The sequence below is a fragment of the Eucalyptus grandis genome, chromosome 5 (assembly GCF_016545825.1).
Source record: "Eucalyptus grandis isolate ANBG69807.140 chromosome 5, ASM1654582v1, whole genome shotgun sequence".
Classification (NCBI taxonomy): Eukaryota; Viridiplantae; Streptophyta; class Magnoliopsida; order Myrtales; family Myrtaceae; genus Eucalyptus; species Eucalyptus grandis.
The window spans coordinates 47,180,159-47,200,977 of NC_052616.1; the positions used below are offsets into that span (position 1 = coordinate 47,180,159).

General features: G+C 38.8%; 2 protein-coding genes across 4 annotated transcripts; one reads left to right on the plus strand and one right to left on the minus strand.

Annotated features, from left to right (window-relative positions):
• Window positions 1–280: 280 nt before the first annotated feature.
• LOC104445287 (E3 ubiquitin-protein ligase RMA1H1) lies at window positions 281–3,635 on the plus strand. The gene is made up of 2 exons (XM_010059124.3): window positions 281–460; window positions 2,645–3,635. Exon 2 carries the CDS (start codon window positions 2,685–2,687, stop codon window positions 3,405–3,407), a length of 723 nt encoding a protein of 240 aa, XP_010057426.1. The 5' UTR covers window positions 281–460; window positions 2,645–2,684; the 3' UTR covers window positions 3,408–3,635.
• A 4,755-nt stretch (window positions 3,636–8,390) lies between these two features.
• On the minus strand, window positions 8,391–15,797 carry LOC104445288 (putative nuclear RNA export factor SDE5). 3 transcript variants are annotated; one of them, XM_010059126.3, is made up of 12 exons: window positions 15,542–15,797; window positions 12,925–13,498; window positions 12,216–12,241; window positions 11,978–12,052; window positions 11,015–11,064; window positions 10,670–10,905; window positions 10,253–10,338; window positions 10,094–10,150; window positions 9,640–9,707; window positions 9,363–9,469; window positions 9,212–9,285; window positions 8,391–8,983 (listed from the first exon to the last, which is right to left on the minus strand). In XM_010059126.3, the coding sequence occupies exons 2-12, from the start codon at window positions 13,490–13,492 to the stop codon at window positions 8,867–8,869; spliced, it is 1,464 nt and encodes a 487-aa protein (XP_010057428.2). In that variant the 5' UTR covers window positions 13,493–13,498; window positions 15,542–15,797; the 3' UTR covers window positions 8,391–8,866. The 3 variants fall into 3 exon arrangements, with proteins under 3 accessions (XP_010057428.2, XP_010057427.2, XP_018730149.2); XM_010059125.3 differs by having other exon boundaries at window positions 10,253–10,341; window positions 15,542–15,796; XM_018874604.2 differs by having other exon boundaries at window positions 10,253–10,341; window positions 12,925–13,501; window positions 15,542–15,796.
• Between the last annotated feature and the right edge of the window lie 5,022 nt (window positions 15,798–20,819).

A 20,819-nucleotide genomic window follows, 5' to 3' on the forward strand; every position in this document is an offset into this window, starting at 1 on the left:
TTCAATATAATCCATAAATTTTTTGTGTATATTCAATTTAATTTACAAATTATATGAATATAATTTGGAGATTAAGTTAAATATGTATCAAAAATCTAAAAATTATAGTGAATAAATTAAAAAGTCAATTACCACGTGACACATTAAGCTACAATTTAAAAGTCACAAAAGATAAATTAAAAATTTTCAGGGCCTGCAAACCCGGCCAAGGTGGAAGATCACGTGCGTCCCATTTTCCCCGTGCATATACAGTGATGACGGTGCACGGGGGCCGCACGTAAACCCCGGAAGAAGAGAAGAAGATTCACTCGCTTCAGAATAAAGGAATGCCGTACATCCCCTCCCACTCTCTCTCTGTATTTCTCTCGCTTTGAAGCTTCTCCGTCCAACCCACCTTCCCGCAACATTCCCCCATCTCTCTCGGTCGAATGATCTTCGCGTCGTGGCGTCTCGTTCTCTGGTGAGTCTGTCTCTATCCCCTCCGCCGTGTGCGGAGGTTTAACGTACTGTCGACAGGTGTTAGAGGAAGCCTCCATTCGTGGGTTGTCTTTCGAGAGAATTTTCGGGGACATGGAACGTGCGATGGATTCGGATGGATTCGAATTTTGTACCCATCTCCGTTGCGCATCTACGCGTCTCTGACCAGGGAAGGAATTGAAAAATTTCGACGTTGTCTTTGTTTGATCGTGTTGGTGATTTCTTGGGAATTTTTTTGGTGTTGGGTTTGAAATGAATGTAAGGCTGGGTAGAATTGGGAGTTCTATGTTGGGTTTGAAGTGAATTTAAGACCCGGGTCGGCTCGAATTATGCCCACTTCTTCTGTGTATTTCTTCACCGGAATTCTTGCCCACCGATCCCATATCGGGTTCGAAACTGTATTTGAGCATTCTAATAGGAAGGCGGAGGTGTTAGGTTCTCCTACGGCTGCTAACATTTCGAGCAAATGATTTCCTAGTGGGTTAAAGTCAGCAGTAATTTTTCCTTCTGCTCCAAATGACTATAAGCATTCAGCTTTGTCTTATGGTAATGTCTAATGCGGTTAGTCGTTCCTATATCTTCGGCTGAGCAGTTTTCGACAGTTGTTATACGGGGAAGAGTCCTAAAATGTCAGTTGAAAATTTCTTTAGTATTTCCTCGAAGTATATGCCAGTATAATTTTAGGATTTTTTGTGGCTTATGCTTTGTACTTGGGGTTTAGTTTTGCCATTTCATACGTATGATTCGGAGAGAGACTTGAGTCCTGCCACTGTTTGTAGTCTTATTCCAATGTAAGAATTGAAATTAGAACAAACTGCAAATACAATCTCCCATAACGTAATATAGATGAAGGGACTTCATATTCTAAGTGCAGCAGCAAATCTTTTGACATGTAAATTGGATCTTGTGTAGTTGTTCTCTGCTTGCTCAAATAAATGCTTGGAGCTTTTGTATCAAGTTTATTGCCTTATGGATTTGTGGTTCTCGGCTACACTTGGAGAGGTCCAATCCTATTCAGAATAATTGGTTCCTTCTAAGTTCCATTTATAAATAAAAATGTTTCATTCTGATGAAGACGATGCAGAGTCCAGCTACATATTCTTAACTATATTTTGAGAACCGAACAGAAGTCAAGTGTGATCAATTTTTGTTCTGATTAAGAATTCAACATGTAAATGACGGGTAGCTTCTAGATGTGTTCACCTCTTCTCTCTGGCGATACTTACAAGATGAGATATGGAAAGACCTTGTGAAACATTTTTCTCAGGCCTGCATTTTGCCTTGGAAAATGTATGTTGCTGAATTTGTGCTTTATTAATGTGGAAGGGTCACGGCTGAATGTTTAGGTTTAGTGCTTAGCTAATTCCAAGTAAGTCCTTTTGAGTTTTCCTGGAAGTCTGTCTGTCGCCATCACTGTAATTTGGTGGAAGATGAGAAATCTGGACTTGGATTATGGGGGTACAAGTCGTGAACGGCATTGTTTGTCTTCTTGCCAAGAGCTTTCAAATGTGTAAATTTGGCCTTTTCCTCATTTTCTTCAATAATTTTTAGCAGACTATCAATGCATGTTGCTCTAGTTGGACTTTTCGTTTTATTTGGATATGATCTTATCTTCTATGTAACTTTATCATGAATGGGGTCTAGTGTGATGCACATTCTGGATAATTTAACTTGCGGACTATACAGTCAAAAGCATTTTTCATGGTATCAAAGCACCACAGTAAATCTCTATAAGCATGTCTTTCGGGAGAAGTTAATGTCAAAAGAAAATTTCTGTGGAAGATGAAAGCAAATTTTAAAAAAGAATGTTAACATATGACAGGTTCTTGCACGGGGTCTACAGGTCCAGTTGCTGCATATACAGTAATTGCATTCTAGATAGCCTATCTTGAGTTTCTTTATTTGAAATTTTTAACTTAAAGCAATGTTGTGGGCCCTTCATTTTGCTTTCTTTCTTGAGGTGCGTCCTCATTTTGGCCCTTTTTCTTGTCTCTCAATGAATTTGTGGGGTCATCTTGTTTGCTTTCTTGGCATTGTTTTAGATAATTCCGATAAAGTTTGAAAGCGTTGGTGTATTTTATGCGTTTTGAGGGTAGATCATTTGCTTCATTCCTTGCAACATTCGACTCCTTTCTCTTACCTTCTCTTTCTCCCTTGTCAATCCCAGACTCCCGTTGTCCCTAAACAAGTTTTGTTCAGAAAGATCCATGGTCTTGGAGCAGTATTTTGCTAAGGAATGGAAATCCACCTCAGGCAACGGTGACGCAATTGATCCAGGAAATAGCATCGGCTGCTTTGACTGCAATATCTGCCTGGAATCTGCTCACGAACCTGTGGTCACCCTCTGTGGTCACCTATACTGCTGGCCCTGCATCTATAAATGGCTCCATGTGCAAAGTGCATCTCTTGCTTCAGATGAGCACCCACAATGCCCTGTCTGCAAGTCCAAGATCTCACATACAGCCATGGTCCCCCTCTATGGACGGGGCCAATGCTCCAGTCAGCTCGGGCTCCAAGGGAAGTCTTCAAATCGTGCTGTGGTCATACCACCGAGACCAGCTGCCTGTGGAACTCGAGCTCTGGCATCTACGGCAGGTCCAACCACTCAGCAGCTTCCGTATCGAAACCCTTATCAAAACCAACATTTCTATACTGGTCCTTTGAGCAGTTATGAGGATGAAGCTTCATCATCGTTGCTCAACTTTGGAAACACGAGCTCTCAGAATACTACGGTGGGTATGTTTGGCGAGATGGTTTACGCAAGGGTGTTTGGCAACTCGTTGAGCTTGTATGGTTACCCTCACTCTTATCACATTGTTGGGGCGCAGAGCCCCAGGTTGAGAAGGCAGGAGATGCAGGCAGATAAATCACTGAACAGAGTTTCGGTTTTCCTTTTCTGTTGCTTCCTACTTTGCCTTATTGTGTTCTGAATAAGCTATGCAGATTTGGCCTAGCTATTTAGCCTGCTTGTAAAGAGTGTGGTACCTCTGAAACTCCATGCATATGTGAAGCAACCCGATGCAGTATCCTGATGCTTATCTTATCTTGTCCAAATTAGTTGGTTTTTGAATGTTTGAGAGGACCGCATATCTCAGCCTGTAAAGGAGATTATAACAGTAATGAGAAATCATATTATATTTCCTTACCAGTTTGCTTCATAGTTCACACTGTTTTAGATCATGTAATACAATGTATCCTTGTTTCATCAGCTAAAGTTTGTACCATTTTGCCTATTGTCGGGATGCAGATCGGTTCTTCCTAGAAATCGCAAAAGACAAGTAACCTTATCTAGTTTCACCTATCAAATTATAGAAAAAGAAATTGTGAAGAGTGCTCCCATGGCACCAGTTAAGGGTCATCGATTGAGCTTTGGAAACGTAAACATATCTATTTTTAAGCGACTTTTTTGGAAAGAGTTCTTGCTCAATCTTTAAATCGTGTCGGCAGACGTTATTATAATTTTTAGTGCACTCAACTAATGTCCATAGGGCACTTATTAACAAAATCATTATGAAAATTATGGCCAGCATACAGCGAAATTACCGAAACAAAAACGAATAAGGACAAATCAATCACGCCCGACTGAACTATAGAGATCTAGAACTGAATAGTAGTGGACCTCCCATAAAGAACGAGGTACTCTGTGGTACAGATGCCCGCTAATCTCTCGTCCGTGCAAAGTTGGATTGGCTCCAGTTGGTCCAACAATTATGGAAAAATGGGTGATAAGGAGTGCTGGCGGGTGGTCCAATAAAATTTGCAGATCTGTCTTCATGGAAATGAACTTCCGTTAAAGTTAGATGCCAAGTCCCAATCAGAACTCTTTCTCTCTTCGAGCCAATCGATGGATGACTAACGGTGGGAATGCGAAGATTATTAAGATGGGTTTTAAAAAATTGGATACTAAATGTGGCAGATACTATATAATATTCAAACAAGATATGTATCGATGTCATATAACGAACGAAACAAACTGTCATCATATACTATTATAGCCCTGATGTGTAAGCCAATAAACCAATTTGAGTAGATAAATTGTAGATAGAACGTTGCGTTTCAAGCCAATTGATGATGGTGACATATATTAGTTGAGTAATGGTGGGAATTGAGAAGATTATTATGACGGGTTTAGAGAATTGGATACTATCGTTAATTGATGGCTACTGTACGATATTTGAACAAAATATATATCAGTGTGATGTGGTGAACGAAAGAAACTACCATCATATAATATTATAGCTCTGATAAGTCAGCTACTACATTGCGTTTCAATCTAAAAGAGAATCTAAAAGAGATTCGCCTGAGGGCTGCTGGCATTGACTGATCACCCTATGATTTTGACATCTTTAAACGAGATTCTTAGGATCTTTCACTGACGGCGAAGCACATGAGCTTTGGAATTGATTTCTTTCGGTCAGGGAGGGCTCTTCTTTGGTTTGGTAAAGCTCAACTCAACGAGCATTTCGATCCAAATTGTCCTTCTGCATCATTTTTTTTCCACAGAGAAGCAACCTCGAAATGCTTGCCTTCTGACCACTTTTGCTTGCCTCCAGTCCAAAGAAATCTGAAAAAATTATCCAAAAAATTCTAAATTCATAACACTTTTGTCAATTAAGTTCTAAACCTTTTAATATTATCAATTTGATGCTAAAACATTTTTAAATTTTGTTAATTGAGTATATACGATCAATTTTGATCACTGAATTTATTGACATGCACGTTGGTCATTTTATGTGGCCGATATTGATATAGATTATTTTTTTATAATATTTCAATATTTCTCAAATTTTTATTAAAATTTTTCATTTTTTTCTTCTTTTTTCCCTTTCTCTCTTCCTTTGCTGGTGACGGCCACTAGCCACGAGTCATGGTAGGTCAAGCTGGCCTCACCCACCACAAGTCAAGCTTGGCCAGGCAAGGGAGAGTCCTCGTGGCGAGGGTTGGCCTTGCCTACTAGGCCAGGTGAGCTGAACTCGACAAGGATTTCGATCCAAACTGTCGTTTTCTGCATCAATTTTTCCACGAAGAAGCAACCTCGAAATGCTTGCCTTTTGACCACTTTTGCTCGCCTCCTATCCAAAGAAATCAGTGTAGGATGCACTAGCGGTGGACGTGCTCGATTCAGCATCTCACTTTTGATATGCTCTTCTGCCCCTTTTGTCTATATCAAGGTGTCAAATTACATATCATCATCTATGCTTTTGGTTGTTGGAGCCAGCTTGTCCTGGGAATTGTTCTGCCTGTCTCTCTGCCCTAAAGTGCTCAGTCGCTTTCTTCAGATGGTCTTAATTGATGCATGGTCTAGTCGTTGATCGCCTTTCCTAATGCAAATCTTATCCTCTTCAATCATGGGGAGCTCCAGGATTCCATTGCTGAAGGAAGATGGCCTGATCTTGTGTCAAACCTAAGCCAAATTAGCTAGCATGCTCGGCTCGCCTAGGTGTCGTAGAACACCGGCGAGGTTCGGGTTTCTAATCTCGGAAGAGGGGTCGACACCGGATGGCTTGCACGCACCTTCAAGATTTTATTGAACTGTAAGACTCTGCAGACGTGAGTTCCCTCCCAATCATCAAGAAAAATAGTATGCTCGGCTCGGAAGCCGGACGTGTGTAGCCGGACATGAAGCTCAAAAAAACACAGAGACTACTCCTCGCACAGAATCTCAAAGTTGATTGCTTTACCAAGCCAAAGTTTTCTGATCACCTTAACACAAAATGATTATATAAAAAAAAAAATCTAGAATAAAAGCAAAGGTAAATAATGGTTATGATCCTCTATTATTGAATTTCTTTTTTACCGGCTTGATAGGTAAGGTCCAAAATCCATTTCAAAACCTACTTCAAAATATTATATTCGGAAAACATCAGTGAGATTTCGTGAGTTAGGTTCTTGATCAGCACGTCCGCATCCAAGCATGTTGGAATATCCATCCGGAATGAGCAAATGTATGGAGCAGTGCCTACGGAAAATTGAATAATGCTGGCTATAATATGATTAATCTGTAAAATTCATATATTAATCGATGTGATATACTTGAATTTGGTGATGAACATGACCGATATATTCGAATATCCACTTACGGTCGGTCTCATTCACATCAACGAAGCAAAGCAATTAGGTGATTCCGCATCTTCGGACGGCTCCGACCAATTCAGAACAGAAGATGGAGAAAGAGACACAACTAAAGTTTATTCGAGATTGACGAGAGCACGGAACAACAAAGGAAAGGAATAAAGAAGTCGTCAAAGAGAAGGCCATAGTTCAGCATCTGAGATGAAACTAGAAGCACAAGAAAAGAATACGATTTTCCGAAAAGAAGTTATGTTCGTTTCCGTAGTTGTTTTGGCAAGAATAAAGGATAAATCTACAACAAGCGATATTATTGTAGATGAAGCAAAATTTCCAAATATATTAGGTTTATCTGGTCTAGTTTCAAGGTCCATTCGGGATACGATTTCTTTTTTATTTTTATTTTTTTGCTTCATTTAAAAAAAAAATCAAGATAAATAGCAATTATCTGAAAATATATGAGCAACAAAAATAAACGAAATATAAAGCAACAGTGAAGTTAAGCTCATTTAACAATACTTAATCATCTTCTTCCAACTTCAAAAAACGAGTTCTAACTGGTTTGGGTGGGTGGGTAGGTTCAACACTGAACCATGGAACTTACCTGCATAATAGATTTCAAAATTTTGGAATCAGGAACTGGACCGTTGCCATTGGAATTGAGAATCAGACCTATTTCTATGTTGCGGTCTGGTCTGGTTGGAATCAGAAAAATAGTAGAGCCCTAAAATATACAAGGGCTGCTCTGAAGATACAACTAAAATGGGCATACCCAATTAGTCTGGCAAGATCTCGATCTCGATTTGAGCTCGAACAGAACCAGAACCCGATGGCTTATGAGCCGGTGGACTCGCCCGCGCACGTCAGCGAAACTACACAAATTGTTGGTTCAATCACTTCCCTATTCTCCAAGTTCAGAAGTGACCACAAAGATCAAGAGGCAGACTAAGGCAATGATAATTGGCTGACTAGAATGACTGACGGGGCAACCCTCCTTGAACGTGTAGAATTGCAAGCCCAACCTGTCCCTTTATTACATTGACGATGCATAGGAACAGGCCAACAGTGGAGCAACATTGAAGATGCACAGGCTTAGCTAAATAATGGAGTCTCATTTGAGCATCCCAAATTCCCAGTACATATCTCGGACTCAAACTAAGATGAAATGCAAGTTTACTAGCAACAGATAACAGAGTTTCGAATTCGCGATCAGCTCCTTAGCTTATTTTGTTTATGATTTCCATTCCTTAACAATGTCATGAGCACATGGCAACTCACTGCATTCCATGGAGCTCCGGTTCAGACGTTGTATTTTACTACATTTCTTTCCCTTTCTCAACTCATTTCTTGTGCGCAATGCATTGGAAGCCAAAAATCTAATATTTATCATTTAATCAAGCCCTGGAATTTGACAGTGGAGTTAAAAAGGCCACCTACGGACACTTATTTTATTTAGTTATTCACTAGAGCAATTATGATCTAGAAGTCGATCCGGGACAGAGTTGATCATTCGGACCTCTGAATTCATAGATGTGAATCTCCAACCTATGAATGGGGATATTCCCAAAACTCTTAAAGAAATAAGGAAGTGAGTTAGACCAAAAAGAAAAAGCCCAAAATATTGGTTTGGTTTCAAAGCATGTGGAATGGAAAGTTCATTGATCAATTGGAATCCTATTTACATTAACCTTCGATTTTATTTATTTATTATTATTTTTTTATATTGATAGAATAGTTATAAATAGATAGTGTAACTCTGTGCCACCAGCAGCAGTGATAATACAAGAATGCAAGCCTTATCCGGAATGATTGGGCAAGGAGTAATTAGTCGTGACACGTTCACATAAAAAGGGACTACATAAAGCTCCATATAGAGAGCACGGCACGAGTCATCAACACGAGATTTTTCACCAGAAAATAAAAAGATCATCTACATGAAAGATAGCAAACGAAGAATGCCTTTCTTTTCCTTGATTGAACCGTGTGACATGAATAAACTTCAACATCATCCTCAATATCTTCATTTGAACTCTAATCCTCCAATTCCCTTAACTTAGAGAAAAAGAAAACAAAAGTGAATGGCAGACCTCTTAACTCGGTTTCTACCAACACATACAAACAGCAATCAGTGTCCTAGAAAACAGGACCAAAATTAAGCGCCAGCCGCCAATGACGCTTAAGAATTTCAACTTTAATCCCTCTTAATGAGAGGCCCTTGGTAAAATAGAGAGACCGTAGTCCTCTTTCACTTATATAATTACTTCATCCCGTGTTTCTGCAACCAAGTGTTTCTGCAACCAACTGAAGTCCAAGCAGAAATCTATTTTTTGGCAAAACTCAAGAGTTTTGGATTTATATTAGTCAGGGGAATAAGTATTACTCCAGCATTTCCTTCTTCAGTCCACTGAATCGATCCCCTCTCCAATAATTTCATAACCTGTTTTGACATAAAGAAATCCTTGGGCTAAGTAAATATTTAAAACTGTCTCAAGATGGAAAAGGAGGCGAGCAAGCAATGTTTTCATCTGAAAGATCATAGTTCCACTGGGATTTATTAATATTGACCATGTAGACAGAGGGAGTTTGTAGCTATTGAAAAGACTAGCCTCGTTAGAATTTTCACTCTGCAGAATTGGAGTCACACAAACAGAGCAGCATATCTTACCAGCCGCCGCTTACGAGTCACTTTTGAGGCATCTTCTTCATTTGTTTCGATGATTACTTTAAGATAGTTGAATGCTGATTTCAAAACACAAAAGATCATTTACTATGTAGAAAATCAAAAGCAAGGTTTAACCTGCAGAACAGATACATACTTGGGATGCCAGCCAGAGACAAGAGGTGGCGCTTAAGAAGACGTATTGCCTCTTCGGCATCATGGTTATGCAAGTCAAGCGACACAAAGTCTGCTGTATCCTTGTTTCTGCACATCATTGTGAAGAGCAGTACAAGGCGTTACACAAACTGGACATAGGGGAGGGAGGGAGCCAACTCCACCTCTCATATTAAAAGAAAACTAGAGTATTATAAAAGATACTGACACTGCCACTTATTATATATATAGACACTTGTCATGTTTGATGGGGCACTAACCTTGTTTCAAATATCTTCTGATAGGACTCTTCATCAACTTCACGAGCCTTTTTGTAGAAGAAGCGTCCCTGTCATTGGAGAAATCCTTTTTAGTAGCTGAATATCCTGTGCGGCACTTTCTACCAGAGACACAACTTTCTAGCTAAAAGGGATAGTAATGAATCATCTCAGTTCAGAAAAACTAGGAAGAACACATCTTTCTCTTGTTCATAGGAACAATTAATATAGGATCATACCAAAATAATTGGTGATGATGGTTAGAGACGTTAGAAGATGTTATAGGCTTTGCTCATGAAACTAATAATGCCATCCATTTCTATTACCATAATAAAAGGATATTGGTTCTGAGTTTACACGTTGCAAGCATTTGACTTCACTGAACTTGTTAAAACATCACATCTAAATTATTATGAGAGAGGGAAAAGTCTCAGCAGGAAATTTCAACTTTGCTTACCTGTTCTAAAAGTTTGCTTGCCCGAGCACGATCGCCCTTAGCAAATGCTTCAACGGCCTAACAAGAGGAGGTACCAAACTTTAAGCAGACTAGCATGACCATATCAGGAGATACAACCATTACATAATGAAGTGAAGGTATCCTGAACAAAGAACTCACCGCCTTATAATACTCCTTCATTGTAGCCCTATATTCCTCTACAGCTTTACGAAGAGCCTCGTAGCTACCCTCTTCATCTAGCTTTTCTACTGGAGAAAAAAGTGTACATAAATCAAACGGCGAGAAAATGAAGGTTACCCAAAATATTGAACAAATATCTGCCTATCAATATTTTGGGTAAACAATTAAGAAAAATATGACATAATGAAATCCTTTGTTCTGAGATACAACTGTCCAGTCACAAGCCCATCACAAGAAGGCAGGGTGCAAGATCAAAACAAAATTTAATATGTCAAAAAGAATTTTAGAGCCTGTCCATATTTGCTTCAAAGTTTCAACAAATAGGTAGACTTTGGAATTTATATAATAATGATAGCATAAGGAACTTTTCCACGCTATCTGGAGAAAAGTGCATACCATCCTCATTATTATCTTGTTGAAAATCTACTATTTCATTCCTGTCAAGTAGAAAAGAATCTGGAAGAGGTGTAGCCACCACTTGACCATATGCTTTAGACCTCTTGACAGCTTTTACCCTAGACGATTTCGTCTGTCTTCCGGAATTATTGAATAATGCAGCCAGAACTTCTTCTTCAAGATTGTTTCTCTGTCTCTGCTGTCTATTTAATTTACCTCCAGATGTACCTGGAACACTATGGAAAAAAAAAATTTGTGATATGCATTGACCCTTCTCTGCCATAAAACTGTTCTATTCATTCAATTAAACAAAAAGGAGTGGAGGAGAAGAGAAAATAAACACACCCTTCTGAATTATCTACACTTTGCTTCTCTTTTTGACTTTGAAGTTCCTCCTGCAAAATTAAGCCAGAGAAGGACATGAAGGACTATGTGTAAGCCAACCAATTAGGAATGTATATTTGACAAAAAAAATAAAAACCTATGGGTTGCATATCATCTAGCTATCAATAGGACTTGAGGAGGCAATGCAGACAAGCCCATTTTACACATGGCTCAATTGGAAAAGAAAATCAAGTAAATTCCACAAAGCCAATAACCAAGTGTTTGTTCCAAACGAACTTGCAGAAAATGCAGTTACTGCATACCTTGTCTTCTTTGCCAGAAGGGCAGGGAAAAATGACTATGCCAGACACATGGTTTCATATAGCATCGTCAACTCTACTTTGCCAGATGAAGGCATACAAAAAGATGCAACATTTGAAATTGAAATCTGGCAAAGCATCATGATAAATACTGCCAGAATATTTCCAAAAGCTTTAATATGGATGTAACAGCTATTCCACTCAGACCTTGTATCAACTGCTCCCAAGAGTTAGAGAATTTGAGGCTCATGCTTATCATCAAGCAAAAAGGGAAGGGCCCCAGCTGAATATGCATCCCATAGAGAATAATATGTGTAGAGCAAATTTTTATATCAAGCCATTTATGAGAACACATACTATTGCATCAGACAGAAAAAAATCCACCCAAATAAAATCCAAGCAAAGCTACCTTATCTATATCAAGTTGCAAGAATGTTATGGCAATTTAGACACTACTCAAAGTGTGATTGGAGAACTCATACTCAGTGGAATCCATTACTTCTACTATCACAAACAAATGGTTCTCATTGCAGACTGATTAATCCTTAAACAAGGCATATACCTAAATAATCAACATGGAATCACTTTGAATTTTATTGATAAAACATATTATGAATTCACTCGGTGTGAGAAGCATTATTATCAGACAAACCATCAGACCAACCTTCTTAGACTCGCCGAGAAAGTTGTTTCCTCTCCTTGAAATTGAAGCTGACAAATCAATTAGCTTGTCCATGCTCTAAATGACCCAACAAGAAATAGAAGTAATTAATCTCCTATAATTCTCCATCATAATAAATATCATGTGAGGGACAGAGAATGCTATATAGCACAAGAGAGCTTTTTTCTTTAAAAGATGGTATTCATGCATTTTTTTTAAAGTAAAATCAAATCATGCATACCTTTTCCATATTATATCCACAATTACCTGCATCCAAGGCAAGGTTTGTCAGTACACAATCTAAGAGTTCACAAAGGCAAACTCATAATCAAACTAAGTCACCATAAACGCTAATTTCTAAATAGAGGAGTGTCTCACTATTCCTTTGTAAACTAAAACTTCCTTACTCAAGCTAATAATTATTTTAAAGTTTGCACAACTGGGAGCTCAATTGAGGGAAGGAAAGGAGACAAAAAAAAGAGAGAGAGCCAGGAGGTAGCATGTTGATGCTACCATTGATGAAGCATAATTCCATTTTGAACTTATATGGCAAAGGTCAAACTATATTCCTCACGCATCTCTATTTTTGCTATTTCATTAGGAAACTTCTGACACTTAAGAGACTAAGCTGCAGCTGCATCATGTCACCTAGTTACAGAGGTTTTGCTCCAGTATTAGTCACGCAAAGGCTTCTTCCAACAGACCACTGAAAGCTCAAGCTGGAATTCATTCCATGACAATAGCAGCACAAGTGAAATTTTACCAATCTCTCCATCGACATCTAATCAAATAAACCTATGTGCTTGTTTCCTAGTTCTCTTCCCATTTTCCTCAACTCAATGTAAGTTACATATGAGCTATTAGGTATATCAAGAAAGGAAATGATCAATTATTAAAGTTTGAAGGCAACTGAAGATTACTTGTATGGCATTACCCAAGACAATGCTTACCAAGAACTTCTCGAATGATATCCCTATCGAGCTGAAAGCCATCTCCTAGCATTTTGAACAGAAAATCTTCCACGTCCTGGTGCATTTGATCATCCTTAGAAGCATCCATTTTGGAATTTTGGCCTAAAAGCTCGGATGCTGGCAACACCTTGGAGTCCAGTTTCGAAGGTTGTGCTGCCATACAAGAACCATTTGCCAAGGATGTAGACCTGACATAATCTTTACCAATAACACTTGAAACAGTACCAACAGAAATAGTACGCCACTTCTGTTTTGAAGATCTGGGATTTCCATCAGCCGGAATCAACTTCTCAGAAAAGTTACCACAGGAAAGTTCTTCAGACGATTCACTTTCTCCAACACAATTAGTACTATTGGTGGTAGATGCAAAGGAGCTTCCCTTCATGTCACTCAACACATAACCTGCATCATCTGCATTCCTGCCCGCATTGCAGTAAGCAGAAGCAATCTCTTCCAGAGAAAAAAAAGAACCAAATGCATCCAGTAGAACCTTCAATCCTTTCTGGTCATCATCACATTTCTGTACCATTAAGCCGGATGAATCCATCCCAATCTACTAAGAAGAGACAATAGTCAGTTTCAAGTCAATAAAGCATACAATTATGACAAGCAAAAATGGGGAAATAAAGCATACATTATTGGTAGATGTTACTATGGTTACATAAAAGATCAACATCCATCACGGTTGGCTATTAAAAGAATAAATGAAAACATTTCCAACATCAATGAACTCACCGAAATTTCCTTCCCCACGCTTTACCCAACTTTCCCAAACTGCTAATGGTTATTTACCTGACCAATGATGGACTGCTTAAGTGAACTTAAGAATGAGGGAAAAAAAACTACACTAGTAGTGACCCATCAAACCCTCTCCACGTGGGGTGGGACTGCCCTACCAATGACGGAGTTGGGGTAGGGACAGGAATTAGCTTGTTGCCCAGTGCGGACCACAGAAAGGGGATGGGATCATCCTCTGCCCTGCATACTATAAACCCCATGTTGTGTGTGACCGCAATATGAGCATCCCTTATTAATCATCATTACTACTTAGCTCTCTTTACTGTATGCTACATTTTGGGGATGCTCCTTAAGCTAAATTAAAAATGCTACTCATGAAATTATATTGCCATATCAATCTCCATTGCATCAGACTTCATGTTAGATTTAAGATTTTCCAAAGTAACATTGCCGACTCAAATACAGTGGATATATCTCTAAGCTGCTACACATGAGAAAGCTTAAATGAGCAGTTCCTTTCTCGCAGCCATCGAATGTGCTTCCGTAACCCCAGTTTTATCTGTGTATTCCATATTTTATAGCTTGGTTTCTGTTTAATGTTTTAATTCATAATTATAACTATGAGGAAGTGTGACAGTTGCATTTCCAAGAACAGAACCGCGGTCTAAGACGCCGGATATGTTGCCTTTTCTTTCCTTTTTCATTCTCTTTCCAATAGAACCAGGTCAAATGGGTAACCAGCAGTTTGGTTAGGTGTTTTTTACCATACAAGATTTAATGATCTCAGTTGGAAACCTTAGACCTCATCGCAGTCTGAAAGTTGGATTGAACGGGCCCAATCAGACCTTCAAAACATCGATCTTACTCTCACATTCTAAATGGAGCATTATCTCAATTGCTATCCAACAACTTGATAATACATCTGAATTCCCGCTCACCTCACCATTTATCATGAGTTTTCCTTTAGCTCTTCTTTAACATAACCAAGACCAAGTTCCCACTGAGTACTGAGGAGGAAGTGAGTGAGAATCCACAACATGAAGCTAACTTTTAGTGCCACACTAGAAGAGCACTTTAATAACCACAACTAGCTGGGAAGGAATTTTTGCCTTTTTTTTTTTTTTTCTCTTTTGATCTTTTGTAGCCAGCAAGTATCATCCATCCGCACCATACCTTGCACTAGACAGGTCAATGCAGATCTATTCTGAAAGCAGAAATTTTGCCATTGTCCCATAAACATGGTCCTTTAACCTGAAAGGCTTATAGACATTCAGTGCAGACACATCCATTCGTCATATAATCAAAATTCTGGCCGTCAGAGTGTTAGACTACTGAACACTTCTCCAGCAAGAGAACACCACCAAATGAACTGTACCAACTGAATCGAGTAAAGTCGACACCACACCTCAACAGAATCATTTGCACCGCACGACAGGCAAGATGATCCTGGCAAAAGAAGCCTTGACACCAAAGAAAAGAACCGGTCTAGAATAACAAGAAGGAAAAATAATTCTATCTAACAATCACTCCCATTTCTTTTCTGGGTACCCGGCAATGACAAAGGACAATTTCACTGGAGAAACACGCTGCAAACCCAACATTTCGACGACACGAGAGAGAGGAGCCGAAACCAATCCCGGCAATGCGGCGAAAAAAAGTCGAGACATTTAAGCGCGCCCACGAACGATCACGCCACGCGCAATGCGACGGAGCAGCCGCCGGCGGCGGGGCGGCAGAAACCCCACGTCCAATCAAGCAGTGAAAAACAGCACGAAACTGACTATTATACAAACCAGAGAGAGAGACGGAGAGAGAGAGAGAGAGAGAGAGAGAGAGAGGTGGGAAGGGAGGGGGGCACCTCGGAAGGGTCGGAGGAGGGCGGAGCCGCGGCGGCTCGGGACGGCGGCTGCTCGGCCGGAAATGCCTCCGCGCTTCGCCCTCTCGCCGGCGGCGAGCGAGAACGAGAGAGAGAGAGAGGAGGCAATGGTGGCGAAGGAGGAGGAGCAGTCAGCAGTGGGCAATCGCGCGGATTCTCGGTGTGCGAGAGACGATTGCGATCGGCTGCGGGCGTTTATATAGAAAGAGACGGCGATGGTCAACGATGGATTGACCGATGAGAGAGAGAGAGAGAGAGGCAGTGGGGCGCGCTCTTGGTGGAGGGCGCTTTTTTGTTTTTGTTTTTTTTTTTTTTTTTCAGTTTTTTTATTCCTCCAAAACCAACCCGGCCGTATCTTCCCTCGCAAGCTTTTCCTCCTCTTTTTCTCTTTTTTTTCTTTTTTTTTTCCCGAAACGATTTGGAAAGTTATTCACACTAAGAATTAATATTATCAAAAATCTCAAAACCAGTACAACCTATTTCCAAATTACTGAAAGTACTAAACTAGAACACTTATGATAAATTTACAAAAATTATTTTTTTTATCACCAAAAGAATCAAAATCAATACATTTATAACAAATTTAATCATCTTTCTTAATTTCTGTTAAATTGTATTACTATCATCCAACCAATAATTTTGATGGTAAAATTTGGTGAAAACTAATGAATGATAAATTTTTCACATGTATTCCAATTTAAGGTTTTTGGTGGCCAAAATGTTAATTTGAAGTGATTCATATTATCATTATTAGAAAGAAGCAGAAACCTTAGAAGGAGCAAAATCATTACAAGTATATTAATTTGGCATTTTCCATGATATTGAGCCTCATGAAAATTGAAAACAATCCTACAAAAATAATAAACAAAAACAACATATTGATTATCATCCTCGATAAATATATAGGTAGGAATACACTACTATTGAGTGATAGCAATGGACGGCCTAGGGGTTCAAGGCTCTCTCTCAATCGATCTAAGGTTCCTTGGTCACGGAGTTAGATTCGCCGATCGCTCCCAGCCTTAAGAAATTTTGGTTTGTCTGTGGCATAAATTTAGGCCATGTCATGGCGTAAAATAACTCTGGATATATTCCTACTAATGCCACCATTAGGGCGCAAATGAGAGACTTGCTCAAAATGAGCATTAGTTAGGATCTAAAATAAACATCCTGTCACGGATGTAAAACTCTTGGGGTGATGCTCAGAGGAGGTTGTCAAATGATGATTGCTCCTTCCCATCTTATTATTTATATTTGCAATATATCCTATCATTTTTCAAAAAAATGTTTCATAAATAATTCGTTTTCAATGTGACAAATGGACATTTTTTTCCTCTCATTTTAGTCTATTTGACAATTCTTTGCTGAACTCGTTAGTTTAATGATTCAATCACATATCAAAGGCCCCGTGCAAGGACATATGATCGTGCTAAGTCGAGTCGATACACTTCAATGCTTTGGGTTGGGCTCGATTACAACTTGATGCTCGAGCTCGATCATTAGTAACATCTTATAAACTCAGCCTCTGTTTGGGACACTACAAACATAGGGTAGCAGAGGCAAATAGTGCAAAAAACCTTAAAATTTTCTTCTCCTCACAAAAATTTTAAAATTTTTCTCATTTCGATTCAATTTTTGGCCCTCTCCCATTTCTCTTCGTTCCTAGACACAAAGATTAATTTATAAAGGGTAGATTAATTAATTCATCAATTAAACTGCGAAAAGCAAAGGAAATAAGTTTTCTAAGGAAGTGAATGGGAAGGTCGGCGCAAGAAAAGTAAAGTGAGTGGAATCTTGTCATATCTAAGATTATTGGTTGCTTTAAGAACATCACATTAAGAATACCTTGTGAGACAAATTTCAACAGTTTTAAGAATTTAAGATACGGGATGAAAACATAACTTAATGTTTTTTTTTTCTGGTTGATTCTATTATATTTTTATTCTAATTTTAACTTTCATTTTCAAACATTTATCTTACTTTTTTTATAGGGTGTAAAAGTCAAACCCATACCTAATACTAAGTAATCTCCATTCTAATCTCTAAAAAGATAGAGATTTGAATCTCCACCTCCCTCTTCTCATTTTTAATTCATAAACTGGAATTTGATTTAAAGTTTTAAGCTCATAAAATAATTTCTACAGTGACAAATAAGAGATTTTGAGAGATTTGCCTCTCCCGTGTCGTGAATAATGTCACGAGAAGTCATGAAATCCGTCAAATCACATGGCCTTTTACTTTAACCTTTCTGCTCATTTCAAACCTGCGAAGGATGCAGTTGGGGTCCTGGACTCTTTCTTAGCCCACAATTCCCGAATTTTTATACGTTAATTCACCCCTAATTTTTTTTTTTGAAATTCAAATAAGATTTCAAATTTTAGCAAGGATAAGAACTACTTTTTTGCTTTACCTGAAACTTAAGAAACATCACCTGGTAGCTTCCAAGCATCATTAACTTCCGAGTGGAGGTTTTTTTCAGGGCCAGATTCCAATTGGAGGTCGTCGCTTTCGCCTGCAGGTCGACTCTCCAAAGTCGTTGATTAAAGATTATTTTTGCCCTTTGGGCCATTGGAAACGATTTTTTATCCATCAATAGCTGAAGCTGGAAAGAACTTCTCATGGGTGGTTGAAAGGGAAACTTCTTCATTGGGTAAACCTCAAATCTGTCAGCAGCTTCCAAAAGCAAAAATCGCGTTAGCTGAAAGGGATGGTAGTTCAGCTTCCTGAGAAGTCATCAATCTTCGGATGCTTTATTGGAGAGAAGCATTTACACATACTAGGCGATCGTGATTGCCTTGATCCATGATGGATCTTATCTCACGTCAAAACGCAATCAATGGAAGTGAATTTGATTGTGATGTGTAAGCTATAATTACGTTCTCTTTTTGTAATTTTGAGCGTAGATGCAAAGCAGCTTGTGTTGGCCTTGAGTTTCCACCGGATTAAGATGAACGAACATAAAATAAAATAAATAAATCTGATTGCATTAAAAAAAATCACTTAAAGATGCCTTCTGTACATAGACCATTTGGTTGACAAGATTAAATAACACAGCCTTCTTAATTAAGATAATGCAATCTTACTACGAATTATTAGCAATCGTTGGGCGAGATGAACAGTCGTTGTAATTAAAGTGGCGACCAGGTATGCAATGATGGCTAAGGCCCTTTTTGTTTAATTATGTTTCTGTTCTCCGGAACAAAAATTTCTGTTTTTTTTGTTACGGGAAACAAAAAAAAGAACAAAAATGCGTTTGTTTACACTTTTGTTTTCGAGAACAAAAATCTATTTTTTGTTTTTTTTTTTTTTTTTTTTTTTGGGAACAAATTTGGAACAAAAAACAAGAAGTATAAAAAAATTTATTTATTGTTTTCGGGAACAATTCCGAGAAACACTTTTTTTTTTCTTTCTTCATTTTTCTTTGGCCGGTCGACGGGCTCGGGCATGGCCGGCGACCGATCGACGAGGGGCCGGTTGCCTCGCCCATCCACGGCGAGGCTCGGCCTTGCTGGGGCCGAGCCTCGTCGTGGTCGGGGCGAGGCCGTCGGCCAATCGTCGGCCATTGCCGAGGTCGACAACCGGTCAAAAGGAAGAAAGAAGAAAAAAAAAGAAAAAAGAAAAAATTAAAAATTAAAAGAAACAAAAAATTATAAAAGTTTACCAAACGTGTTTTACTTCTTTTTTTCTATTATAGGAATATAAATTTTGTGTAGTTACCAAAATGCATTCTTTTATTTAAAAATTGTTCATCGGAATAGAAATAGTTTTTTCTATTTCTGTTCCCGAGAACAATTTTTGAACTGAAACGTTATCAAATGCGTTCTAAGCTTCTTTGGCTACGACGATTTAGAGGTAATGATGGCTGTGATGCTGATAAGGAGGCCGCATTTCGATGACATAGATCGTGAGAGAGCATTTCTGACAAGCAAGTATTGTATTAAGGGTACTGTTAAAGAGTGCCCCTGTCATAAGATGACTGATTAAGTATATTTCACTTTGAACAACTCAATTTAAGGCATTTAATCGCTCATAAGATAAGGGTGATCAGTACACTGAAAATCGTAAAATTTCATTAATTGATTGCTTAATCAATATCCTAAGGGCACTTGTTCATATATATATATATAATATATATATATATATATATATATATATATATATATATATATTAGGCATAATAGGCCAAACCAAACGAAGTACATTACAAGATTTCATTCAGGGCTCATATTAGGCTTCACTGAAAAACACTAGTTCCATATCACTCCTAAACCAAATTTGTACGGGCGTTTTCTCGCTTTCCTGACAGTGGTCCCAGTCGAAATAGACACAAACCTTTCATGCCCCAACAGAAAGAACAGAAACCACCCACAGGATGGGAATATTTCTGTTTGTAGTACCTCAGATATCGCGTTTGTTGTATGCCATGTTCTTGCCCACGCTCTATCACTCATGTTGTAGCGCAGTGGTGAGAACTCAATCACCGAGATCAGATGCAATTCCTCCATGACTTAAAACCAATTGCTGCGATCTTTTTCCCCACTTGATTTCTTTGCAGATCATATCGAGAAACCGAGAAGTCGTCCAAGAAAATGAAATGGAAGAGCAATCTCAGGAAAACTAGAGGAATTGAAGCAGAACATTTTCCAGACTTGCTCTCTCGCGAAGAGCGAGATCATAATCCATGACACCAAACCGAGGACATGTCACGTACTCGAGTGACTCACCGATGTATGCCCAATGCTGCAAACCCTAACATCCAACCATAACAAATTCAATACACGTTATCAGGATAAGGAAGAAACGGATATACGATCTTATCTCTTGAATGTAATTAAATGATTGGAGCTTCCTAAATTCCTCGTGAAACAAACATAATCTTCTGCATATACCCACCAATAAATAGAGCTTAGGGAGAATTCCTTTCGCCAGCTCCATGGCCATCAGCATACAAGAGAACTTGATCATCAAGATGCATAGGATTTAGCCTCGTTCTTCACTTCTGGGAGAGTTTTGAGAAACCAGCCATTGCTTCGTCATCGACACAAAACTCAGCCATTCATCAGTCTCGATTTAGTTTGATGACAAGCAAATTATCACCAAATCTGAGCATTGATCCAATGGTACATCACCCGCATGCACAAGATAAGGACATTTCCTACGCTAGCTCAAGTTGTCACGTATTTGTTTTTTTTTTTTTTTTTGTAAAAGAAGGTGTCACGTATTTGTTCTTCCTTGCAAACGTTAGAAACATCTACCGATA

Coding starts and splice junctions, on each gene's coding strand:
- LOC104445287 (XM_010059124.3), top strand. CDS start 2,685: ATGGTCTTGGAGCAGTATTTTGCTAAGGAATGGAAATCCACCTCAGGC.
- LOC104445288 (XM_010059125.3), bottom strand. CDS start 13,492: ATGGATTCATCCGGCTTAATGGTACAGAAATGTGATGATGACCAGAAA. Junction 11,065..11,977: donor TTCTCGGCGAGTCTAAGAAG/GTTGGTCTGATG, acceptor TTAATTTTGCAG/GAGGAACTTCAAAGTCAAAA. Junction 8,984..9,211: donor TGACTCGTAAGCGGCGGCTG/GTAAGATATGCT, acceptor ATGTCAAAACAG/GTTATGAAATTATTGGAGAG.